General features: G+C 36.2%; 2 protein-coding genes across 6 annotated transcripts in view; both read right to left on the minus strand.

Annotated features, from left to right (window-relative positions):
- Positions 1-26,434, minus strand: part of MCUB (mitochondrial calcium uniporter dominant negative subunit beta) — a 1,088,652-nt gene that overhangs the window by 173,627 nt on the left and 888,591 nt on the right. The window lies entirely within an intron of this gene.
- The window catches only part of SEC24B (SEC24 homolog B, COPII coat complex component), a 106,119-nt gene that overhangs the window by 49,038 nt on the left and 30,647 nt on the right, over positions 1-26,434 (minus strand). For 3 of the 5 annotated variants that reach the window (XM_050790979.1, XM_050790978.1, XM_050790983.1), the window contains 3 exons: positions 18,548-18,715; positions 10,447-10,551; positions 363-443 (listed from right to left, as the gene is read on the minus strand). In XM_050790979.1, the coding sequence (XP_050646936.1) occupies positions 363-443; positions 10,447-10,551; positions 18,548-18,715 (354 nt within the window). The remainder of the gene's footprint in view (positions 1-362; positions 444-10,446; positions 10,552-18,547; positions 18,716-26,434) is intronic. The other 2 variants (XM_050790982.1, XM_050790980.1) reach the window with 1 other exon arrangement.

Raw genomic sequence — 26,434 nt, forward strand, 5'->3', positions numbered from 1 at the left:
ACTATATTCAGAGGCTGGTTGAAAAGAATTCAAAGACCTAAGCATGAGATTAGAAATATAAAATTTATTTAAGGAGCAGTTATTCTTTAAAAAGAAGGGGAAAGAAGAGAAAAGCTATTGACAATCTTTTAGAAAAAGAGTATGATAACAACAAAAAATAATAGCCCCAGAAACAACCTTCATAGTTGTTAGTGACAATTAATGCTATTAAGTTGCGGCTGAGAAGTGCCAGAAAAATGTTCTTTTTTTTCTTGTTAAAAATATAGCCTGCTATTTTGTGTAATACATGTTCACATTTGAAGGCAATTGATGGTCAATAACTTTTAAAATGAAGAACAAGCAAGCACAAAACAACAAATTACCTGGGTAACTGCCTCCTTCCAGGGCATCATAACTGTTGGGCATTGGAGAAGCACTGCTTGTGGTAGAAGAGCTGTCAACACCTAAAAAGAAAACCAAAACATCTACTAGGTTTAAAATGACAAAGTATCTTAAAGCAGCCTTTGGCAATTTTGAAAAAGATGTTTTTGCTGAACTAGGAAAATTCCTGATTCTAGTAAAAAAGTGAAATGATTGATGTCTAGAGACATTTTAAAAACCAATGAATTTCTGTTAAGAATAGAAGATGAGAGTGGAGAGAAAATGAAGCCGATGAGTGGGATAAAATTCAGTTAAACATGTAAGGCATCTTAGAGAAGAACAGATATTAAACTATTAAAAGTAGTCAAACATATATATAAAAATTTTAGGTTGATAGAAATGTTAATATAGTCACATCTTAAGGATTACATCTACCAAATATATTTTATCATTAATGATAAATATTAAATACATTTTATCAATCTTAGGGTATATTAAGGTAATTAAATTTTAATGACTTTTATTTATATCATAGCGCACTGTTTGAGACATTGATAAATGAGGAGTCTGTAGCTTAGGTTGCTATCTGGCATGCTACTAAGCTTTTCTGTGTCTTTTCTATAGCTGCAGAATAGAGATTAAATAATACCTGCCATATTTAATAAGGTAATATAAATGAAAGGCACACTAATTTATATAAATGTTAGACTACAAGAATTTTTATTATGTGTGCTCATTCAAAACCTGTTAAGATGAGAATTCAGTAGCAATTTATGATGAAATCTGGTCACAGGTCACACGAATAGAACAAACAATATACTTCTTCCATTCATTCAACACATATTTTGAGACCTACAATTATCCTAGGTACATATGCTAGAGTATATTATGATGAAGAAAACAAAAAATCTGCATGATCCCTCTATTATGTTACAGATCTTGCTCTGTTTCACAGTAAGACAAAATTCTGTGCTACAGAAGTTATCCTTTGCTCTTAATACCAATATTGTAACTGGTATTTAAACGACATTTAGGTTAATTTTCAACTGTGATAGGAAAAGAACAGGTATGTATAATTATCTTTCATTGAATAATTTTAGATAAACATGAGAATTAGGTATACTGACTCAGGGCATAACAGCTAATGCTTTTTGTGTAGGAATATTTTCTTATTAGCAAAGAACATGATTTGGAGGCAAAGACTGCAGTTACCTCAACTCCATCATTTACTTGCTATACAACCTTGTGGTTTTTTTCTCCTGAGAATAAGTGAAGGTAACTTGCTATATAACTCTTCTGCAAAATGCTAACGATTTTTTAAATGTCCTATGTGTGGTTTTTTATGTTCTTACAAGGTCTAAATGAGACAGTGGATATGAAGACACCCATAAAATAAGTAATAGGTAGAAGACACTAATATTTACGAAGTGCCTTCTTCGTGATAAGTAGAACAATTTTGCACATATATTTTTCCTCTTAATAAATTAATGGAAAATAACGCCCTTTCCTTTTTGTTCCTTTTATTTGTGAATTTTAAACTAAAGCAGAATGCTGATATATCAGGTCAAAAGTCTCCAAATATTCATCAACAGATGAATGAATAAACAAAATATGGTATATCTATAAAATGGGATATTTAGCCATAAAAATGAAGTATAGATGCACCCTACAATGTGAATGAAACCTGAAAATTTGCCTAAGTGAAATAAATCAGACAGAAAAGATCATATATATTATATAATTCTATTTATATGACATATCCAGAATAGGTAAATCCATAGAGACAGAAAGTAGATGGTTGTTGCCAGGGGCTGGGGGGAGGGGAAAATGGGGAGTGACTGAGTGTAGGATTTTCTTTTGGGATGATGAAAATGTCTAGTACTTCACAAAGTTAGATTGAGCTAAATAGAAGTAGGGATTACACAACACTGTACATGTATTAAATGCCACTGAATTATACACTTTAAAACAGTTAATTTTATGTTATATATATTTTTACCTTAATAAAACTAAACAATTTACCATGACATTTCAATGGGGAAATAATATTCTTTTCAGCAAATGGTGCTGGAACAACCAGGCATATCCACATGCAGAAGAACAAAGCTGGACCCCTTCCTTACACCTTACACTACAACTAACTCAAAATGGATCACAGACATAAAATGTAAGTGCTAAAACTACAAAACTCTTAGAATATAGGAATAAATCTTCATGACTAAATGAATTTTAAGATATGACATCAAAGGTACAAGCAACAAAAGAAAAAAAATAACTTGGACTTCATCAAAATTAAGAACTTTGTGCTCTAAAGGTTACCATATCTTCAAGAAGTAAAAAGACAACCCACAGTATGAGTAAATATTTGCAAATCATATATCTGATAAGGGGTTAATGTTCAGAATATATAACAAATTCTTACAACTCAACAATAAAACAACAAATAACCAAATTTAAAATGGGCAAAAGATATTTATCCAAAGAAGATAAAACAAATGACCAATAAACACATGAAAAGACACTCAACATCACTATCCATTAGGAAAATGAAAATCAAAACAACGAGATACCACTTTACATCCACTAGGATGGTTATAACCAATCCAATGAGGATTCCAATTTTTCCACATCTTTGCCAAAACTTATTACCAAAGATGTGGAGAAATTAGAATCCTCACTGGATTGTAAAATGGTGCAGTTACTTTGGAAAACAGTTTGGCAGTTTCTCAAAAGTTAAATACAGAGTTCTGACCCAGCAAGGCAGTTACTTTAGTCAAAAGAAATGAGTTCTGACCCAGCAAAAAGAGAAATGAAAACAGAAACCCACACAAAAACTTGTCGACAAATGTTCACAGCAGGATTATTCGTAACAGCCAAAAAGTAGAAACAACCCAAATGTCCATCAACTCATGAATGGATAAATAAAATGTGATATATTCACATATGGAATTTTTTTGGCAACAAAAAATCATAAAGTACTGACATATGCCATAATGTGGATGAACCTAGAAAATATTATGGTAAGAGAAAGATGCAAGTAACAACCACATATTATATGATCTCTACATATAAAATGTTCAAAATAGACAAATCTATAGAGACAGAGGATTAATGGTTGCCTAGAGCTTTGTGTGGCTGTGCGGGGAGGGTAGAATGGGAAGAATGCTAAAACATATGAAGTTTCTATTTTGGGGTGAAGAAAATGTTCCGGAACTACATAGTAGTGATGATTGCTACTTTGTGAAAATGCTAAAAACTGCAGAACAGCACAACTTAAATAGGTGAATTTTATGGTATGTGAATTATTTCCCAAAACTGCTATTAAAAATATCATGGGAATTCTAAGAAAAACTTTTAAATGTATATATCAAGAAATAACCACTCTTGAAAAAAAATAAAGTCCAAAGATAAAAGATTACTTATACATCCACTTATTCCAAAGAACATACTATTACTCAATTATGCTGTTTAGCTTCTTTCATGTCAAATCAACTGCTAATATTTTAAAGATTGTTCATTTTAATAATGCTATAAGCTTTAAAGTATTAATTTTTTTATTCTATTTTGTTTACTAGTTTGAAATCTGCTAGTTCACTTTAAATTCACTTTCAGAAGAAAAAATAACTGCAAATCTCTATTTTTGAACTTGTCAAAAATAGCAAAGCAATGTTACAAACCCAAATAAATCAGTAAGATAAACAGACTCATGACATTTTGCTATTTAGATTAATGCATTCTAATTAATGCATTAATTAGAGGTCATGCCATTACTGGCAAAAAAATCAAAAAGGTATTTTTAAAAAACAGTACCTTATTGAAAACTTGTATGTTAACATTCTGAACATGCTTAAAAACAACCTTCACTAATTTCCCCACCATCTTAGTGAATAAGGTCTAAATGCCTTCACATTGTCATAAAACAAACTTCAAAAATTTGGCTTCTACTTGTCCTTTTCACCTGCATCTCTCACCTGTCCCTTTACCATCCTCCTTGTTTTACCTTATGATGCAGTTACACCCAACTTCTGACTCTTGACCCAATACTACATTTTTTCTTCTGTTTATGCATGATGCATGTTGGTCTGTTAGCCATAATTTCCTTTCTCCACATGACAAATTACTAATCATCCTTCAAATTTCAAATCCTTTGTCAAACTTTTCCTGTATGCCCACAGAAAATCATTTCCTCTCCTATGCAGGGGCACATTCTCAACCCTGAATTAATACACTTTTCTTTTCTCTTTTTTTCTTGAGACAGTCTCTCACTCTTGTCACTCAGGCTGGAGTGCAGTGGCGTGATCTCGGCTCATTGCAACCTCTGTCTCCCAGGTTCAAGTGATTCTCCTGCCTCAGCCTCCAAAGCAGCTGGGATTACAGGCGCCGGCCACCACGCCCGGCTAATCTTTGTATTTTTAGTAGACATGGGGTTTCACTATGTTGGCCAGGCTGGTCTCAAACTCCTGACCTCAGGTGATCCGCCCATCTCGGCCTCCCAAAGTGCTAGGATTACAGGCGTGAGCCACCATGCCCGCTTACACCTTTCAAGTTGTACTGTAATCATATGGTATCTGTTTCCCTATCATGTAAGTATTTGATGGCCATAGCTACACTAATATATTGATCTTTGGAATCCTGATAGCAAGCAAAATACTGCTTTCAGCATACAAACTGGTTTCCACTCAATCAATAGCTTTGGTACTTGTCCCATGCTTAATGCCTAGATAGTATCGATTTGCCTCAGTCACTTCACATTGCAATTAGTGATATTAAGTATTCTGAGATCAAATGGGGGTCAAGTATGAAACGCAGTAGTTGGAAGCAATTTTCTCTCATTCTTTTACTGGCTCTACATTACAGCTTGAAAGAAGAAAAAAGGAAAGAGAAAAAGAGAGGGAGCTGAAATCTAAAGAAGTAACGAGGAGAACAGATAAGAATAGCTCAGAATCCTTGAAGCTAGGGAAGAGTATCAGAAAGCAATTAAGCCTTTAAAAAAAAAGGCTTAAGCTGTTCTCTCTCTCTAAAAGACAAGCAATATGGGTCAACAAAGGTAATATACTTACTAGTATTGCTAAACTTTTTGAAATTAACCAGATAATCTGAGATTTCCTCATGTCCACTCCCTACCAGTTGAGGGAAAATAGACACCTGACATCTCTGAGCTACTCATTAGTAACAACAGATCTCATAATAACACCTACTCCACAGGGCTACAATTACAACTTAACAGATATCACAGGTGTAACAGATATTAGCAAGAGACTCAGGAAATGTTCTTCCTGTTCTCTTTTCCCTCAATCTCCAAACAGTGCTACAGAGTGGGAAAAAACAAAACAAGACAAATACTTCCTGATAGATTTTCCAATTTTTTTTTTCCTCAGCTTTCAGCCAAACTTTCCTCAATACTTAACACTGCTAACACAATGCCTTCTGATTCTCCAATCTGCTGGTTGATTTTTCATCACAGTTCAATGAAATTTTTTCAAAGCTGGAGAACAATCCCACATAAACTAAACACACAAAAATCTCACAAATAAAGGGAATAAATGTCACTGAAATGCTTAAGAAGTAAAGCACTCCAAATCGCTACTTTATTAGACACTTACATGTAATCCCCACACCAATTTCAGCCACTTTCTTTTACCTCTGTACATATGAAAAAAATTATTGTAACTGGGCAGGGTTTAAAAAAATAAAATTCCTTTTAAAGCTAGACTTTCTTCCCATCCCACTACTGAGAATGTTTCTTTAATTTGCAACCAACAAAGATATTATTTTATAAAACCATGAATACAGAACACCAAGACTATAGTAAAAACGTCAATAATATAGTCTTATTTTGTGAAACAGAAAAAAACACAGGAGTAAGATAACATCTAAGTTTAATACTGTAGTGACTACCGTCACGTGCCCTTTACTTCCCACCTACTCTGGCGGTTTATGTTCTCTCACTGGATAGGAAGACACCTTCTTTTTCATACTTTCCTGCAGAGAGACCTCAGTTTGAATCCCTACTCTGCCTACTGAGCAGCTGTGTGACCACAGACAAATGTTACTTGACCTGTTCAGGCTGCAGTTAATTCATCTGTAAAATACAGTTGATTATTTCTGCCTTGCAGAATTGTTGAGAAGAACAGACAAGAACACAATTTCAATGCTGGTAACGACAGCTAATCTTTCTGAGTGTTCACCATTTGCCACACACTGTTCTAAGCTCTTTACAAACAACATCTTCAATCCTTAAAACAACTATATGTAATTGTTAGCATCATTATCACAAAGCTGAAAGTGACAAAGTCGGGATGTGAGTCTAGGAAAACTGACACAAAAGCTCTGTACTGCTATGACAGGCATTCAGTAAATGCTAAAAATGTTAGGTATTATTAAAATCCAAATGTCATAAAAACTCAAGAATTTTAAATTTATAATATACTCAAGAAAAATAATAAACAAGACATTAGAAAAAAGCCATAAATGCTAAAATTTTTTTTTTTTTTCTTTGTGAGACAGAGTCTCACTCTGCCACCCAGGCTGGAGGGCAGTGGCGTGATCTTGGCTCCCTGCAACCTCTGCCTCCCAGATTCAAGCGATCTCCTGCCTCAGCCTCCAGAGTAGTGGGGACTATGGGCGTGCGTCACCACACCTGGCTAATTTTTGTATTTTTAGTAGAGATAGAGTTTCACCATTTTGGCCACACTGGTCTCCAACTCCTGATCTCAGGTGATCTACCTGCCTCGGCCTTCCAAAGTGCTTGGATTACAAGCATGAGCCACTGCACCCAGTCGCCAAATCTTTCTGATCTCTTTTTTTTTTTTTCTTTTTTGGAGAACAGAACATTTACATAGTCTCAAAGAATCTCCCCACAAATTACTTATTAATTTTAACAGGGAAAAATAGTAACTTTATGGTGGAGAAACCTGGCAGATACCACCTTATTCAAATAATAGAAGTTAACCTCATCAATATGAGAACAAATTGACACCATGTGCCTCAAATAGGATGCACTGAGAACACAACATTGCTTTAGTGATAATCCTCAGAAAAATGCATGATCTGAATTGTAATCACGAGGAAACCTCAGATAAACCCACATAAGGGAACATTTTACAAAATAACTGGTCTGTACTCTTTGAAAATGTTAAGGCAAGGAAAGAGAAAGGCTAACGAACTGTTGGAGACTGAAGAACTCTAACATGAACATGACAACTAAATTCAATGCATGATCCAGATGGGATCCTGGACCATGAAAATAGCTATAAAAGATCTACTTGAGACAACTGAGATTTGACAATGAACTGTGTTATCAGCTATTATTGCATCAATGCTCAATTTCTTGATAATTGTATTTTGGCTATGTAAGACACCTACCTTATGATTAGGAAATATAAATAAAGTATTAGCGGTAAAGTTCATGATATCTCCAATTTACTTGCAAATGGTATAGAAAAAAATACATTGATAAAGAATTATAGGCCGGGCGCGGTGGCTCAAGCCTGTAATCCCAGCACTTTGGGAGGCCGAGACGGGCGGATCACGAGGTCAGGAGATCGAGACCATCCTGGCTGACACGGTGAAACCCCGTCTCTACTAAAAAAAATACAAAAAAAAACTAGCCGGGCGAGGTGGCGGGCGCCTGTAGTCCCAGCTACTCAGGAGGCTGAGGCAGGAGAATGGCGTGAACCCGGGAGGCAGAGCTTGCAGTGAGCCGAGATCTGGCCACTGCACTCCAGCCTGGGTGGCAGAGCGTCTCCCGTCTCAAAAAAAAAAAAAAAAAAGAATTATAGGCCGGGCGCGGTGGCTCAAGCCTGTAATCCCAGCACTTTGGGAGGCCGAGGCGGGCGGATCATGAGGTCAGGAGATCGAGACCATCCTGGCTGACATGGGTGAAACCCCGTCTCTACTAAGAAATACAAAAAACTAGCCGGGCGAGGTGGCGGGCGCCTGTAGTCCCAGCTACTAGGGAGGCTGAGGCAGGAGAATGGCGTGAACCCGGGAGGCGGAGCTTGCAGTGAGCTGAGATCCGGCCACTGCACTCCAGCCTGGGCGGCAGAGCGAGACTCCGTCTCAAAAAAAAAAAAAAAAAAAAAAAAAAAGAATTATAAAGCAAGTGTGGCAAAAATGGTTTATCTGGGTAAAGTGTACATGAGGGGTTCTTTTACACTTCTGTGAGTTTGAAATTTTGTTAAAATTTAAAATTACAAAAACAATTTCAGAAACATAGATGGGTACTTACATATCTAGAGCAAGAAAAATTATTTCCCACCACTCCCAATTTGTATCCCCTCAAGTCGCATATAATGATTTACATATTTTTAAATGCACAGGAAATAGAAATTTTTTGTTAAAATGATTGTAGAACAGATCTTCCCATTTAGAACAGGAGAATTATGGTCACATATAATAACTTGAAAGATCATCACTTATTGGTTCAGTCTTAAACTATAGGTTGAGCATCCCTAATGTGAAAATCCAAAATCTTAAAATGCTCCAAAATCCAAAATTTTATGAGGGCTGACGTGACACCACAAGTGGAAAATTCCACACCTGACCTCATACGACAAGTCGCAGGCAAAACTCTGTATCATGTACAAAATTATTAAAAATATTGTACAAGACCGGGCCCTGTGGCTCACGCCTGTACTCCCAGCACTTTGGGAGGTAGAGGCGGGCAGATTATGAGGTCAGGAGATCAAGACCATCCTGGCTAACACGGTGAAACCCTATCTCTACTAAAAACACAAAAAATTAGCCAGGCGTGATGGCAGGCGCCTGTAGTCCCAGCTACTCGGGAGGCTGAGGCAGGAGAATGGTGTGAACCCAGGAGGCGGAGCTTGCAGGGAGCCGAGATTGTTCCACTGCACTCCAGCCTGGGCAACAGAGCAAGACTCCATCTCAAAAAAAAAAAAAAAAATATATATATATATATATATAGTACAAGCCTGGTGAGGTAGCTCATGCCTGTAATCCCAGCACTTTGGGAGGTTGAGGTGGGTGGATTCCCTGTGTGCAGGAGTTCGAGACCAGTGTGGGCAACATGATGAAACCCCATCTCTACAAAAACTACAAACATTAACTGTGTAGGGTGACCTGTAGTCCCAGTAGTCCCAGTTACATGGGAGTTGAGACAGGAGGATGGTTTGAGCCTGGGAGGCGGAGGTTGGCGTGAGCCATGATTGTGCCACTGCACTCCAGCCTAGGGGACAGAGTGAGATTCTGTCTCAAAAATAAAAAACAAAACAAAAAATACATATAGTACAAAATTACCTTTAGTTTATATGTATAGGTGTATATGAAACATAAATGAATTTAGTATTTAGACTTGAGTCCCATCCTCAAGCTATCTATGTATTTGCAGCAAATATTCTGAAATCTCAAAAAATCTGAAATTTGAAACACTTCTGGCCCCAAGCATTTCAGATAAAGGATATTCAACCTGTATTAGAATTAATGGAGGAACTGAACTGCTTAATTTTTAGCAGTGTTCTACCTATCAAAGGCAGAAAAAGATACTAAACAGTTTGCAACACATAACCATATGCACAACTTCTTCAACTAGCAAGATATGTACTACTTCATGAAGCAGGAAAATAACTACAAATTCTGGGCCTTCCAAATATATGACAAGAAGAGCCAAAAGGACCTCACTAAAACACTGTCCTATTTCTCTATCCCTATTATAAAATCCGCATGGCTTATTTTGATTAGACTAAAGTAGCATGCAAAGCAGAAAATGAAGCATTATTCCTAAAATGATGCTAGAGCAATCATCAGCCAAAAGCTTCAGTCAGGATTCATTATTTTGCATGTGACATGGAAGGAAACGCATTTCTGAAAGAAGAATGCACTCTACTATCATGAAAGAGGTATTCTGATTCTATTATTTACAATATGGCAAAGATGCCTAAAGGAGGAAAAACAAAACAAACACACACCTCATTTTATGTGACACACCTTCTATAATGCAAACCTCGTAAGTTCATCATGCTAAATCTTCAAAGACTCTTTTTTAAAAGGCTAAGAAAGACTGTAGAAATAAAAAGAAAACTTGAGCAGGAAAAGATCAAGAACTGGTGTAAAGCTAAAGCAGACCTGCTTCCTCATCCTCCTCCTCCTCTTCCTCATCATCGGAAGTTGATGACAAGGGAGTTGGTGCGGAGCTAGCTTGGTTATTAACATATTCACCATACTGCATGCCTGTAAAGTGGAAAGCACAAACATAAGAGTCAAACCAACAGGAAAGATGAGAAATAAAATTTTGACATTGCATTAAAAGTGAGAAAGAATTCTGACATTCCAAAGAACATCCCAACATGCATATTAATATTAGCAAATTTATTATCAAAACTAGAACCATTAGAAAATCTCTGCAAAGCAGTTTAGTAAAAGCAGCTTTAATATGAACTGGCTTAAGTGTGAAAAGGTATCTATCATGTATTGTCCAATACAGTTAGTATTTAGGAAGCTGCAATAATATTCTCTGAAAAGTTTACTGAACTCTATACATGTTTATTTTCTTTGACCTTATGGCCCTGTGATATATTTCCTTTGGGACTGTGCATTTTCGGTGGGCAGTGATCATTATAGTGAACTGATTTTGTACAGCATACAAAACACATACTTGGTACCTTCCTTCTGCTAATGTTACCTTGATGGTAAACTCAGTTCCCATAACAGAAAAAGAATGACAGTTAAAGAAAAAAACTGTATTCGGCATAGTTCTCTGCTAACAGTAGATACTCTGGGAGTGGGGGGTCGACGGGGCAGGGGGGCTGGGAGACTTATTAACTGTGACCATACAAGTGTGAGAATTACAGAAAACTGAATTTTCTGAGACAGCCAGTCATGTCAGTGTCATCCTATTGCCTACATGTGAGTCTGAAGCAGGTGATTAAGACTGATCCTTTGTGAAATACACCAAGAGAAGGCAGATTCTGTGGAAAAGGGCATAATAAACTGATAATGGTAACTGGATACTACCTCCCTTTAAAAAATGTAATTGGGTATTTCTATTATTTGATCTGGTAGAATCAGGACTTTAAAAATTAACATCTATACAATTTTTAACAGGGAAAATAAAATAATCTTAATAGAAAAAGAAGGCTGGGCGCAGTGGCTCACGCCTGTAATCCCAGCAGTTGGGAGGCTGAGGCGGGTGGATCATGAGGTTAAGAGATTGAGACCATCCTGGTGAAAACCCATCTCTACTAAAAATACAAAAATTAGCTGGCCGTGGTGGCGCACGCCTGTAGTCCCAGCTACTCGGGAGGCTGAGGCAGGAGAATCGCCTCTCCCGGGAGGCAGAGGTAGCAGTGAGCAGAAATTGTGCCACTGTACTCCAGCCTAGTGACAGAGCGAGACTCCATCTCAAAAAAAAAGAAAAAGAAAACACTTCATAAATAAGAATAAACATCCTTGTACGGAAAATCTCACAGCTCTACTTTGAAAAAAAAGAAAAAAGAAAGCCCAAAAACATAGTGGGGATTTTCAAGAACATTTCCTAATATTGGGGGTACAACGAAGCCCTGCCTCGCCAAAATCACATGCATGGTAGTGCTTTAACGCTTTCTTTATTTTTTTTTCAGGTGACTAGCATACTTGATTAGCATGGATAAACAACTCTTCTCTAGAGTAAGAAAAAAGCTATTAAGAAAAAAATTTGAGTTGGTAGAAGCAAAGGTTAAACTGTAGATGAAAGAAGCTTTGATCTTTCAACAATGACTAAAAAGTCATGGAAAAATCTGCTAGCTTTGCTGAAACATCTTTTAAAATTGGTAAAACAGCAGCATCACAAATTCATCTGGGAAAATAAAAATCAACGTAAAATAGGTTCAGGTAATACAAGAAACAAACTTAATACCAAAAACAAATTCAGAGTGGCACATTCTTCTGACAAAAAAAGCCCAATTAAAATAAAAATTTGAGCCAAGCACAATGGCTCATGTCTATAATTTGAGCACTTAGGGAGGCTCAGGCAGGAGTATCACTTGAAGCTGGGAGTTCAAGACCAGCCTGGGCAACATATTGAGACCCCCCCCATCTCTGTAAAAAGTAAAAAACAAATTAGCCAGGCAAGGCACCCTGCTCTAGGTTGGGTATAGCACATATGGACTACAACAAATGGGGAGCTACAGCCGGCAAGGGGTTGACAGCCAAGTCATCTATTCTAGGATACGTGAATGCTTCCTGAAGTGCCTCTAATTCAGATTCTCTTTAAGAGCTAAACTCTATGTATGAGATACAAAGCTCAAATATATAAGGTGGTAAAATACGACATCCTTTCCCAGAGCTCAGCCTGAAACTCACTGTAGAAATGTATGTACACTGAGTATCTACTCTACCACCACCAAATGGAAAAGAAATGTTATATCATAATTTATTCTATCTTAACCAGAGCTTCCAAGGTATAAATCTACTAAACCAAGAAACATGAAACACTTTATAGACTCTAACATGACGTAGCACTCTGTTATTCAAAGGGTCCCAATATTTTCAAAAAGACATTTAGTTTAAATTACCTACCATTAAAGTACCCTCAGGCAAACCTTTCCAGGAGAACATATCGTTGGTGCTGCTTAATATTCTTCAGTGTTCCCTAGATACAGCTATACCGGGAATAAATCAAACTAATCTTAACAGAACAAATCTCTTGTGGAGATTAGCTTTTTTAAATTCAGGAGTTCAGACTTTTGAGTAGCTGCTCTCTTTCCTGAACTGGAAACCAGGTGTACACACTAGAAGACTTTTCAAGGGTCCCCACAAAAGAATGGTTTTAAGGAAATCAATTTTCAGATGTCGATTCCCATAAATACTCTCTTTCCTCAAACTTATCCACCTAAAAAAGTGCCCGTGTTAATGACAGCCTTTCTTTTACTTTACAAAGGAAACACATGACCTTAGTTTATCCTAATTCTTACTATGACACATTGCTCTAATGTATACAAGCCTCTTATATAAAGTACACAGTAGGAAATACTGAACAGAGAAAGAGCATGACATTGTGGATAAAGATGGGGACTCTGGGTTCAACTCCAGGTTCTATCACTTACTACTGGTATGTCCTTGAGCAAGTTACTAACCTCTGTTCTTCACTTACATTATCTATAAAATGGGGTAAAACTTCAAATGGTTGTGGTAAGGATTAAATGAGTTAATATATTTCAAATGCTTAGAATGGTGCATGACACATACTAAATATGAAATAAATGTGAGCTATATCACTAACTTCAAAAACATCTTTTTGTATATATTGAATTAAAATTATTTTCAGCTGTTCTTTTTAGGACACATCGTTAGAAAAAAAAAAAACCTCCCACTAACCTGACTGGCGCACTCAGTCCTACTAATTATTTTACTTATTTTTTATTTTTATTTTTATTTTTATTTTTGAGACGGAGTCTTGCTCTGTCGCCCAGGCTGGAGTGCAGTGGCATGATCTCAGCTCACTGCAACCTCTGCCTCCCCAGTTCAAGCGATTCTCCTGCCTCAGCCTCCCAAGTAGCTGGGATTACAGGCGTGTGCCACCATGCCCAGCTATTTTTTTTATATTTTTAGTAGAGACGGGGTTTCACCATGTTGGCCAGGCTGGTCTCGAACTGCTGACGTCAAATGATCCACCCACCTTCGCCTCCCAAAGTGCTGGGATTACAGGCGTGAGCCACCATGCCTGGTTGGAATTATTTTAAAAACAAATGGAGTACTTCTTAGGACTACCAAGTGTTTTTAAGACATACTAAAACTCACAGATAAAAATTCTGTGATTTCAGAGTCAATGTGACATGTGCAATAAAATATTTTACAACCTTTTCATGATAAAATATAGTCAATTCTTAATTTTTATATTTTATAAAATATTTAACACTTTCTACATTTTTTTAACAAAAAAATATTTACCAACAAGTGCATCTGTTAGTACTTAGTAGTATATGCTTTGTTATGTTTTGAGGACTGCTTCTGCCAATCAGGTTATACGGAGATATCATCCATAAAATAAATGGCCTGTATCACAGCTTGTTTTTGATAAAAACACATTTATAGGGTATGGTAGCCAGGCACAGTGGCTCACACCTGTAATCTCAGCACTTTGGGAGGCCAAGGCAGGAGAATCACTTGAGCCTGGGAGTTCAAGACCAGCCTGGGCAACGCAGTAAGACCTCATCTCTACAAATAATTTGTTAAAAAATTAGTCAGATGTGGTGGTGTGTGCCTGTGGCCTTAGCTACTCAGGAGGCTGAGGTGGGAATATCGCTTGAGCCCCAGTAGGCTCAAAGGTCAAGGCTGCAGTGAGCTGAGTCACTGCACTCCAGCCCAGGCAAGAGAACAAGACCCTGTCTCAAAATAAATAAATAAATAAACAGTATGGTAAGATATATTGGCCATGGTAGAAGAAAATTCAAAATATTTTGAATAACTGCTGATAGACTAAAACAAGTACTGAGTTTGAAGGCAAAAGGTGTGCAATGGGCCTGGGTACCTCTCCTACCAACTCTGCAGGTCTTTAGGTAAGACATGTAACCTCTCTAAACTTAAATTTCCTCACTTATAAAAGGAAGATAACATATGACATGCTTGTTCCATCTGATGAGACAATAATACAGATAGAAAAAGTTAAAGGGATTTGCAAATTATAAACTGCTATATGAAATAATAATGTTAACTATCACCTGGAAAATAAAATCTAACAAACAATAATTTCTGACATGTAACTCAGAAGGGTAAAAAGAGTAAAAGCAAAATTAAGTAAAACAGAATGATACTGCTTTAGCAGAACTCTTCCAATATAATTCTAATCTACTTTATGTGAACAATGCTTCTCAGCAATTATGTGCATGAAAATAAAAACTAAGAATGAAACTTATCTGAACATTATCATATTCTAACAATGAATCATATTCAACTCAGATACAAAGCTATAGTGGGGAGAGGAGAAAGCCCATTCATTTCACTTAAAGATGTATTTCCGATAAAAATGTACTTTACATAAATACCAAAATTCATGATGTTTACGTTGTTTTGACCAATTTTATGCCAACAGTAAAAGTTGTAGTGATTGGCCAGGCACAATGGTCACACCTGTAATCCCAGCACTTTGGGAGGCCTAGGCAAGCAGATCACTTGAGGCCAGGAGTTTGAGACCAGCCTGGTCAACATGGTGAAACCCCATCTCTACTAAAAATACAAAAATTAGCCAGGCATGTTGGCGCATGCATGTAATCCCAGCTACTCAGGAAGCTGAGACATAAAAATCACTTGCATCTGGGAGGTAGAGGTTGCAGTGACCCAAGATCATGCCACTGCACTCCAGCCTGGGTGACAGAGTGAGTCTGTTTCAAAAAAAAAAGAGAGAGAGAGAAAAAGTTGTAATGATTGATGGCTTCATTCAAAAGAAAAAATACTATTTAGAGACTTAAAGTCATAGATAATGAAACACATTTTAACATTTCAATTTATACATTATTGTCATGGAAAAGCACAATAGAGTGATAAAAGAGTTTCTAGTATAAGAATATATTTTATTATTTCATTAAGGAAAGGAGATATGCCATCAAAGAGAAAAACGAAAAATCTAAACTTTTCAAATGTTAAAGAAGGGCTATTTGTGTTTTTTGCAAAAGGATGGTAGGTATCATTCCAAAGGGTACATTTGAAAGAATAATGTAACATCTCTGTTTTAAAAGTCAGCCAGCATATACATTAAAAATTACATAACTACAAGTATTTAAATTTTTGATGAAAAAATTTAGGTATCAATCTAAAAAAGGTTCAAGTAGGTAGTTTATGAAAAAAATTTTAGGGGCTACTCAAACAAAAATTTGATGTCTCCCCTAAAAACAGATAAAAAATGCTTAGTCTTGGGAGAACAACTAAGCAACGGTGTCTTTGCAGCTGGAAGAAAAAAAGCTAATCTCTTTTTAAGTATTAACCACTTTAGTAGGTTATATCAGGCCCACAGTAAACACTATGCAGATGATACACTGCACAATTCAAAGAAGCTTCATATATGCAAATGACAATTTACACTACCACATGTGGTAGCCCTGACTCAATTAGGTTGTGTAGCCCAGATGTATCCAAAGACAAAGAAGTCACTAACAGGCCATTCTCCTACTTATGAAAACGGAACAATAAAAACTACAATTCAGATGTCTCCAGTATGATATTTTCTGTTACTTAAGCAAGAAACTTACCTTAGGTAAATCAAGAGTTAGTTTGTCAACAGCCAATGACAACAAAAATTCAGCCTTATTTTATAGAAAGAATAAAAGACAGAGAGACCTGAGTTAAAAATCTTTCGCTTTGCTACTTATTAACTTGTAGTCTTGGGCAAGTTACCTAACCTCTGTCAATCTCACTTTTCTCATCTGTAAAAAAGGAAGAATATCTATGTCATAAGATTAATATTTGAATTAATGAGATATAAAATACCTGATATATTGTATGTGCTCAATAAATGGCAGTTTATTCTACTTTAAAAATATATTTTAATAGAAAAAAGAAGAAACATAATTGTCATTGTTTAGTGGGCAAACCATTTACAAAATAATATTTATAAAAAGACGGTAGGATGGTATTTACAGTAAGACGGTCAAAAAGAAAATATGATAGGGGCCAGGCGTGGTGGCTCACACCTGTAATCCCAGCACTTTGGGAGGCTAAGGCAGGCCAATCACCCTAGGTCAAAAGTTTGAGACCAGCCTGGCCAACATGGTAAAACCCCGTCTCTACCAAAAATACAAAAATTAGCAGGGTGTGGTGGCGTGTGCCTGTAATCCCAGCTACCCAGGAGGCTGAGGCAGGAGAATCGCTGGAACTCAGGAGGTAGAGACTGCAGTGAGCCAAGATCGTGCCACTGCACTCCACCCCGGGCAACAGAGCAAGACTCCGCCTCCAAAAAAAAAAAAAAGAAAATATGATAGGAAGAAATAAATCAGCAGGGGCAATGTAATAGGCCAAAAAAAGCAAAACATTTAAGAAATGGAAGGCAGTCACCAATGTAGAGGAAAAACAAGAAAAGACACCATTTATTTAGTCAGGGCTTTGATCTATCCTAAAAACTTTTTTGATTCATGATAAACAAAACTACTACTGCCCTTCCCTTTGAAGGCAAATACTTTTAAGAACTAAATTCAATTTCCAGTATACCCACTGGTTTGTTGAGAATCGACAGACACTCTTTGGTGCTGCAGTTCCTTTTCCTAAAAAACTAAGTAAGAAAATGTGTACTGTATCATCTGATCAATTGACAGAAAGGTCTCTGTTGATCACATAGACACTCAACAGATACAAGCAATGAGATCACCCTAGGAATTTTCATGCTTTTTTACTTTTCTCAGTTTCAGACCTATAAGAAGGTTCTTCACACTCAAGGTTAGGAGCTGTCATTACATAGTGAGTATAGTCCCTAAAATAATACAGTGGTTGCTCTGGAAATATAAACTATAGATTCTTGAAAACAGTTCAATCATCTCTGATCAAATAAAAAATGCCATATATTAACCTGAAACATCAATACTTTGGAATTTTAGCCAGACAGAAAAAAAAAAAAAAAAAAAAAAAAACTGCCAAAAGAAACAATGTGGGGAAGCAGGGTCAAAACAACACATTTTATTACCTTTTACTTACTTAACACATGGAGAATATTAAACAAACAATAAATCATATAGTTCTTCAATGACGCAAGAGTATGGGTTACAATTTCATTTTCACCCCCTTTCATTTGCAAAATCGTGTCAAAGCTTACTTTCTACTATCAATAACAAAAAGCACAGAAATAATCAACTAGGATATGGAGAGTCACTAAATAATAAAGTCTTGGCTACTTTATCCTAAAAGAAACTACAATAACCTTTAAAAAATAAGAAATAAATGTCCCATGACAAAGGAATGAAATAAACCATTACACATTGACACAATGAATAATTAGCCATAAAAAGAGCTATAAAGACTCAATAGATACATGAAAACTATGTGTAATAAACAGAAAAGCAAAATACAAAATGGTATGTAATTATGTAAAACATATATGAGACACTGTAAGTTAATATTCCAAAAATTGTGTTTGGATTGAGATTATAAATAACTTTTTTTCATATCTTCTATAAATTAGGATCCTACAGTTTTAACTTTTTGAAGTCAGCTATTCAAATACGTATGTGCGTCTGTGTGTGTATACGATAATAAATATCTCAAATACCTTTTTGTTGTAATAGCTCTGATGGCTGTGTAACTGAGGTCACAGGCTCAACAGGGTGATTTGCAGTGGGAGGTGTTCTTGTTGATGAGGATCCTGATAAAACGGTGGATACTACTGGGCTGGACTTGGGAGGCTGAACATTTTGCATCACAGGACAGGATACAGAATCTGCAATTGAAGAGAAGAAACTATTTCATCCACAGAGACTTGAAGTATATTAATATATATTACTCCATATATTATATATAATGTATAAAATATAATTTGTAATTATATAACATATAATATATATTACTAACAAAATACAGTTTATCTGAAGTTCTTGTAGAAACTTCAGATTTCTACAAGATACTTCAGATAGTATCACATTTACCTAGTATATCCTGAAAAGAAGGTGGTACAAATGATTTTTTAAAAACTGAAAAATTACTCATCAAATGTTTTAATAAACTTTAACGACAATTTTCCTAAAATATTTCACAATCTTCCTTACCTTCTTAAAATGAACTCAACTTTTATTTACTAATGATCTCTATGAATACAAATTATTGAACAGATTATTGTACTATGCAATGGTGACTCAGGTAAGGAGAAGAGGAAGAGGTTTTTGACTCTGCAATAATGTGGTCTCTGACACTTCTAGTAATCAGTTCAGATCTCATTTTGCACTGTAAACTGCTACTTCTCATTTGCTGTTTCTAACCAGATGCCTTATTTCACATGTAACTAAGTAAGGGCCTAACCATAACACAAGGTTGAACTTCTGGAATAAAGTGCACACAACTCATCGTGGGTCTTTGTGATAGCTCAAAATACCAAATGTCTCCTAGAAGGCAAAATCGTCCCTGGTTGAGAAATACTGGGTAAGTTATTGAAGATAATCTTCAAGACTATCTAACCAAGAGATAACTGAAAAACCTATGGCAAAAGACTACTGGTGAGCAGTCATGATATGTTGAATAAATTTACATACTTATACCTGCACATATACATGTGTGTGTCTCTGTATACTGTGTGTGTATATACGTAAACAATCTTAGTTCTGGGACTGAAACAAATAGGAACATGGTGACAAAACAAAATGTGCTATATGTCCTAATAGTATAAAAACAACATAAGCACGTATGAGGAACAGGGAAAGAAGGTAGTCTAAATACGCTGATTGCTTCATCATTTTTAGTAGGAAGACAAACTATCACTGTGGAAGATTGAAAACATCATCACAATATTTTACAGTTCCTTTCATCAATATGGAGTCTATTTTACCACCCTCTGAATCAGAACAAACCCTGTGACTGGCTTTAGATCAACAGTATGGGGCAGAAATAAAAGTGTACAAGTCCCAGACCTCAAGTCTCGAGGTGACACTGCAGCTTACACCTTTCCACTCTGAAATGCTGCATGGATCATCATGTAGGGAAGCTGGTATAGTCACATACAGAAAAACCTAGGCACCCCAGCGAAGAGTCTGCACCAACTGCTAAACATGTGAGTGAAGCCATCTTAGAATCTTCTAGTCCCGCAAACCTCCAGCAAAATGAATTCACATGAGTGAATTCAAGAAAAACCTGCAGAACTACCCAGCAAACCCACAGAATCAAGAAAAATAAATCATTGTTATTTTAAACCAGCAATAGATAACTGATATTATCACTAAAACTGCCAACATAAAACAGTGATTAAGAATATTTAACAGTATCCAAGTAAAAACTGAGAAAGATATAATTATCTAAAATTAGGGTCAGGCATGGTTGCTCATACCTATAATTCCAGCACTTTAGGAGGTCAAGGTGGGCAGATTGCTTGAGCCCAGGAGTTTAAGACCAGCCTGGGCAACAAGGCAAAACCCCATCTCCACTGAAAAATTGATCTGTGGTCCTCAGCTACTGGTGAGGCTGAGGTGGGAGCACAGCTTGAGCCCAGGAGGAGAAGGTTGCAGTGAGCCAAGATCATGCCACTGCACACCAGCCTGGGTGAAAGCGGGAGATCCTGTCTCAAAAACATACAAGGAAATCGTATCAGGTGTATGTGTATGTACTATATGTATTGATACACATGTGTATATATATAAAGCATAATAAAATACCCATGAACTCAGCATCCAATTTTGAAAATAAAACATTTTCAATACCGTTGAAGCTCTAATATGCTCCTCACAGAAGGCACTCCCCTGCCGGCTCCTGAGTCATGTTTATTATCCTTTTGCTTTTGTTTTCAAATAGTTTACCACACATATAAGTATCCCAAGGCATTATTTTTGCTCATTTTGTAAACTTTATAACAATAACATACTGCAGGTATTCTTCCGTATTTCCTGTGCTACATTCCTGGGATCAGTCATGTTAATGAGTGCAGCTCTACTTCATTTTCACTGCTGTTCAGAAGTCTGATGGAAGAATATAATTTATTTATTCATTCTGCTATTAATGGACTTTTAGGTTATTTCCAATTTTTTGTTTTCACAAACAGTACGGCTATGAATACTCATGCACTTGTCCCTGGTATAGACATGCACTTTCCCTAGGGCAGAGCTTCTACACATAGGTGCCACAGCTCAAATATGTGGAGGTGTGCAGGAGGGATATTGAATCCCTCAGCCCTGGGGACAGCTCTGTAGGAAATGAGCCTAGAGAGCAGACTAGTCTCTTTGTCCAATAGCTCAAACAAAAATCATTTGCCATAAGAGGCATCCATCTAAAACAGGAAGTGGTGTTTCATGGCCCTCATATTCAAAGTGTAGTCTACAGACTATCAACACCTTATGTGGAAGCTTGTTAGAAAGGAGAGTCTTAGGCCAAGTCATAAAAGACCTGGAGAATTAGAACCTACATTTTAAATGAGATCCCAGGTGACACATATGTACAGGAGGCATATATGACACATATGAGAAGAACTTCTCTAGAGTATAGAGAAGAGGGATAGCTGTGTTGTGGGGTGTGGTTATTTTCAATCCACTAATGCCAAATTTTCCTAAAACACGAATGAATATACCCTCCTACCAAGAGTGTCTAAGAGTTTCCTGTTATTCCACATCCTCACCATTCCTTGGTATTGTTAGACTTTCTAGTTTTTACCCATCTGTTACTAGGTATAAGATGATATCCCATTCTAGTTTTAATTTGCTTTTCACTGTTTATTAATGAGATTATGTTTTCATTTAATCTTCTGCGCAATGCCTATTCAAGTATTTTTCTTTTGGTTGTTGGTCTTTATTAATTTCTATGTAGTACTTGTATATTCTGGGTAAACACTGTTAAGTATATACATTTTTTCCCAGTTTGCAGCTTGTGTTTTTCTTTTCTGCATGTTGTGTTTCAATAAAGAAAAGTTTTAAATTAGAAATGAGTCGAGTTTATCATGTTTATCCTTTATGGCTAGCATTATGTGCGTTGTGCTTAAAAATTCCTTCCCTACCCCAAGTTTCTAGAGTTAGTTTCCTGTATTTTCTCTGAAAAGTTTTAAAGTTTTGCCTTTTTGCATTTACACATTTACCTCACCTGCAATTAATTTTATACATGGAGACTTTATCCTTCAGATTACAGCTAAAGTATTACCTCCTTAGGGAAGACTTCCCTAGGCTTCATGACTAACAGACTAAATGCACCTAAAGTAATGCTACCAAGTACCATATACGGTTGCTTCATGATGCTTAAATAATAATAGGAATGTTACATTCATTTGTGTTTATTTGGATATTTGCTTCTCTAAGTGAACTGCAAACTTTATGAGGATAGCATTAACTGTTTTTACTCACTATTTTATCTCCCAACACTAGAACAACTTGTGGAACATAGTTAGCTTTCAAGTATTTGTTGGATGAACGGAGACAAGGCCTACCAACATTAAGGACCAGAGAAACATGCCAACCAAGAAGCTGCTCCTTTCACAAAGGGAATTTGACAAAAGAAACAACACATAAAACTGGACTATGCAAAATTCATTGTTGCTCTGTTTAGTTTCTGAGGTGTGATTTCTGAGAGGATATCACGATTCAAGAATAAATATTTTCTTCTTTTGATGATTATGGCAGTTCCTCAGTTAATTTTTTACTTTTACTCCTGGGCTCAAGTGATCCTTCTGCCTCGGCCTCCCAAAGTGCTGGGATTACAGGATGAGCCACAATGCCGGGCCTTTAGTTAGTTCTTAGTAGCTCCTTAGTTCCCTGTTAGTTGCTTAGAATTCACTTCTTCATGCATAACACACCTGAGGATTAGGTATGTAGATGGCCTCTGAAAGGAATACTCCTTTATTAATATAATCCTGTAAAAGTAAGCATTAAGTAATCGTGCAAAAAGTTCTTTAGAAACTAGGAGAGATTAAATAAATTCTCATTTAATAGTATCACTATCCACTCAAGTTGTTCAAGCTAGAAATTTTAAGTAATCTTGTATTTTTCTTTTTCCTTCATAAACTATATCAACAAATCCTTCAAGTCATCTCTGTCATCTGTCTTCTGTATAAATGAATCCAGTTCGAGTTATCCTTCACCTAATAATTGTAATAATTCCTTTCTAGCTGGTTTTCCTGTTCTAGGTTCTTCCTTCTCCAGTTATCTACTACACTGTTCACAGAAGAAAGTTCTGAAACACAAATCTGATAGTGCCACCACTTTGCTTATAAACTTTTAATGACTGCTGATTACATATACGACAAGGCGTGTGTTTTCCTTTCATTAATTCCTCTCACCTATCCAAATGCCACAGTCCAGCAGAAATTGAGGCTGATACTTTGGAGAGGGGGTAACAGCTAAAGCCAGAATCTGAAATAAGTGAACACAAAGATGAACATCTCCTCTTCTCAGCTTGGAGAGGGAGAACACGTAGAAAAATTTACAAGTAGTGGGCACAAAGTTGAAAAAAGATGAAAAAAGGTTCAAGACTATCTTTAGAAAAACTGAAGGAGTAAGTATGTGAGGGAGTAAAATTACGCTATTCCCATAACTCTGTAATCACACAAGTTTCCAAAACTAAAAATAGTCTCTTGTACTGCACTACTTGTATTTTGTACGAGTGTTTTATTTTTCCAGTGCGGTTGTCTAATTTCTTACTTATATTTCTATGCCCAAATAATCTTGTCCTACAAGGTATTTGCTTCTGCTTTTCCTCAAGCACATTACCAACCAGAGATGACAGACAAAATATTAACTTATCAGTGACTTTTTAACTTATCAGTGACTATATCTTAGTGTCATGTGTGTAGTGGACTTTTATTCAAGAATTATACACTGTTTCTCGGTCTTCTGACTAAGATCAACTGTGAAGAATTATATAAATGCTTATTATTTTTACTCAAGTAGCTTTTTAAATGCTTTTGTATAAAACTGAGCATCAGAAAACAGCATTAATCAGACACTACTGTTTTATAATATGCTATCAAGATGTGGTTCTTATTAAGCAATAAATATTCAAAATAATTTTAATCAAAATAATTTTTCTGGCAAAATTCTACATATTGGCAACAAGACTTATCTTGCTAATTTTTAAAAGTATGTACTTTGTAAAACAAAGAGACACTAAAGACAAATTAAGAAAATTGTTTTAAATGAATCTACAGAGTTTTGGTATTCATCTTGCTGTCAAAAATGGGCACCTTTACATCCCCAAGTCACACTCAGGCAACTTCACCTCAAACTAAAAAAGAGCTCCTGTACTTATTATTACAATTCTATACTAGGTTACTTGACTATACTAGAGATTCACCTACAGTGAGAGTTTAAAAATTTTTAAATGGCCTAATGAAATGACACCTTTTAAACACTAGCCAGAAGTGCAACCTAAGTTAACAACTAATGCAACACTCAAAACATACATACTTGGAGTGGGCTTTTTGAGACGGAGTCTCGCTCTGTCCCCCAGGCTGGAGTGCAGTGGCGCGATCTCGGCTCACTGCAAGCTCCGCCTCCTGGGTTCACGCCATTCTCCTGCCTCAGCCTCCCGAGAAGCTGGGACTACAGGCGCCCGCCACCTTGCCCAGCTAATTTTTTGTATATTTAGTAGAGACGGGGTTTCACCGTGTTTGCCAGGATGGTCTCGATCTCCTGACCTCATGATCTGCCTGCCTTAGCCTCCCAAAGTGCTGGGATTACAGGCGTGAGCCACCATGCCCAGCCCGGAGTGGACTTTTTAATAAAATAATTGAAGTTCTAGTACTGAATTATAATGTACTAATAGGCTTTTCTAAAATAAAGCAAATGAGATAATATTTAAAGGTCCCCTTTAGTCTATGTTTTGAATATTAATTCATTAGCTGCCTAAAAGTAACAGTATGTATCCATCTGTCATATTTTTGATATTCACTTAACTCAGCTTTATGCTTTTGCATCTCCAACTCTATAAAATGACTGAGGACTTTTAGTATATCTGAAAATGAAAATAGTGTAATCAAATAGTAAAGAAGGTAATCATTTTTGTCAATTATTCAAAGGTTGAATTTAACACAAAACTATGTTTAATATCTAAGATTTTCATTTTAATGTGAAAATACAATTTGAGTGTTGAAAGCAATTATGTTGCCAGACTTTCTAGAACATTAAACGCAATATTCCCATACCCTGTACCCAGCACAAGGTACTTTTACCTAGGCTCCCCAAGGCACTGCAACAAATTCGTAAGTTTCCAAGGAATATTTTAAATTGTCAAGAAAAACAGTGATTCGTGTCAAATACCTTATGAACTACTACTAAGTTACATGGGGCACTTGAAAAATATTGAAATATATCAACTGAGAAAGTCTGGGAACTTTGGCAATATTTAATTTTAAAGTAGATTTTTAAAATAACCTCTATTTTTTTTGAAACGGTGAAGCACGTTTGTCATATTAACATGAGATAATATTTAATTTGTCAACCTCTGAACTTCAATTGAAAAGTAATTTACCAATCTAAAGGCAGGAAAAAAACCCCACTTCTGAACACAAATTAAATTCTAAAATATATTCATTATGGCACTCACAGTACAGTACTAAGATTAAAAGAATGAAAATATATCCTGCCTCTCTGCCTACAGGACTCATTACAGCAGTTATTCAAACAGAGAATAGTTTTACAATTATTCTCCTTCTTTATTCAATCTTTTCTTAATGACAGGCCTTTCCCAATTACTTGTTCTGTTCATTAGCCAAGTGACCCCATATTTCCCTGACACATTTCAATATAAATTGGTTCCATCCAGGGTGCTATTCCCACCTCAGAACTAAGATAGGAATTACCTGTATTTATTTTGTCATGAAAGTCAGAAAATCCTTAAGTTGGAAGGACTTTAGGATAAGTGGATCTGTAAATGCAATGTTGAAAGAAGAGAGAGGAAAACAGAATTTTTAGAGGACAGAAAGCCCTGGTTCTGAGGGAGACAGAAAAAACTGACCTCCAGGCCAAGCTCTGTTTCTACCATTAATGACCACAGGCCAATTCAACTTGGATAACTTTCTTCATTTGTAAAACAAAAGGACTACAGTAAAATTTAGATCTGTTTCACAGCATCACTGAAGATCCAGTTAGAAATAGATTCTCAAGAGTACCCTGGAGATTCTATTCTAGCTCAGTAAATTGTAGTTGAAAATCGCAATCTGTGCAAGTGATTCTGGTAGACAGCCAGATTTCGAAACTGTGACAGACACTTTGAGTTGACTCACCCAAGTCAGTGCTAACTCCCTTTTTTCTTGTTTGCCTCTACTATGGATGCTAAAAAAAAAGGCTTAATATTCATTTTCCAGCTTTCCCTGAAGCTAGGAATGGTCTTTTAAATAGCTATGGCAAGTGATCCGTAAAATGAAGTCTGTCAATGCCACTAACCAGTCCCCTTTCCTCTCCCTTCTTCCTGCTTTTAATTCTGACTTAATGTCTATAGGTACAGAAGTATCTCGTTTCTATAACCTACATGCTACGGGTGG

Source organism: Macaca thibetana, chromosome 5, assembly GCF_024542745.1.
Source record: "Macaca thibetana thibetana isolate TM-01 chromosome 5, ASM2454274v1, whole genome shotgun sequence".
Lineage (NCBI taxonomy): Eukaryota > Metazoa > Chordata > Mammalia > Primates > Cercopithecidae > Macaca > Macaca thibetana.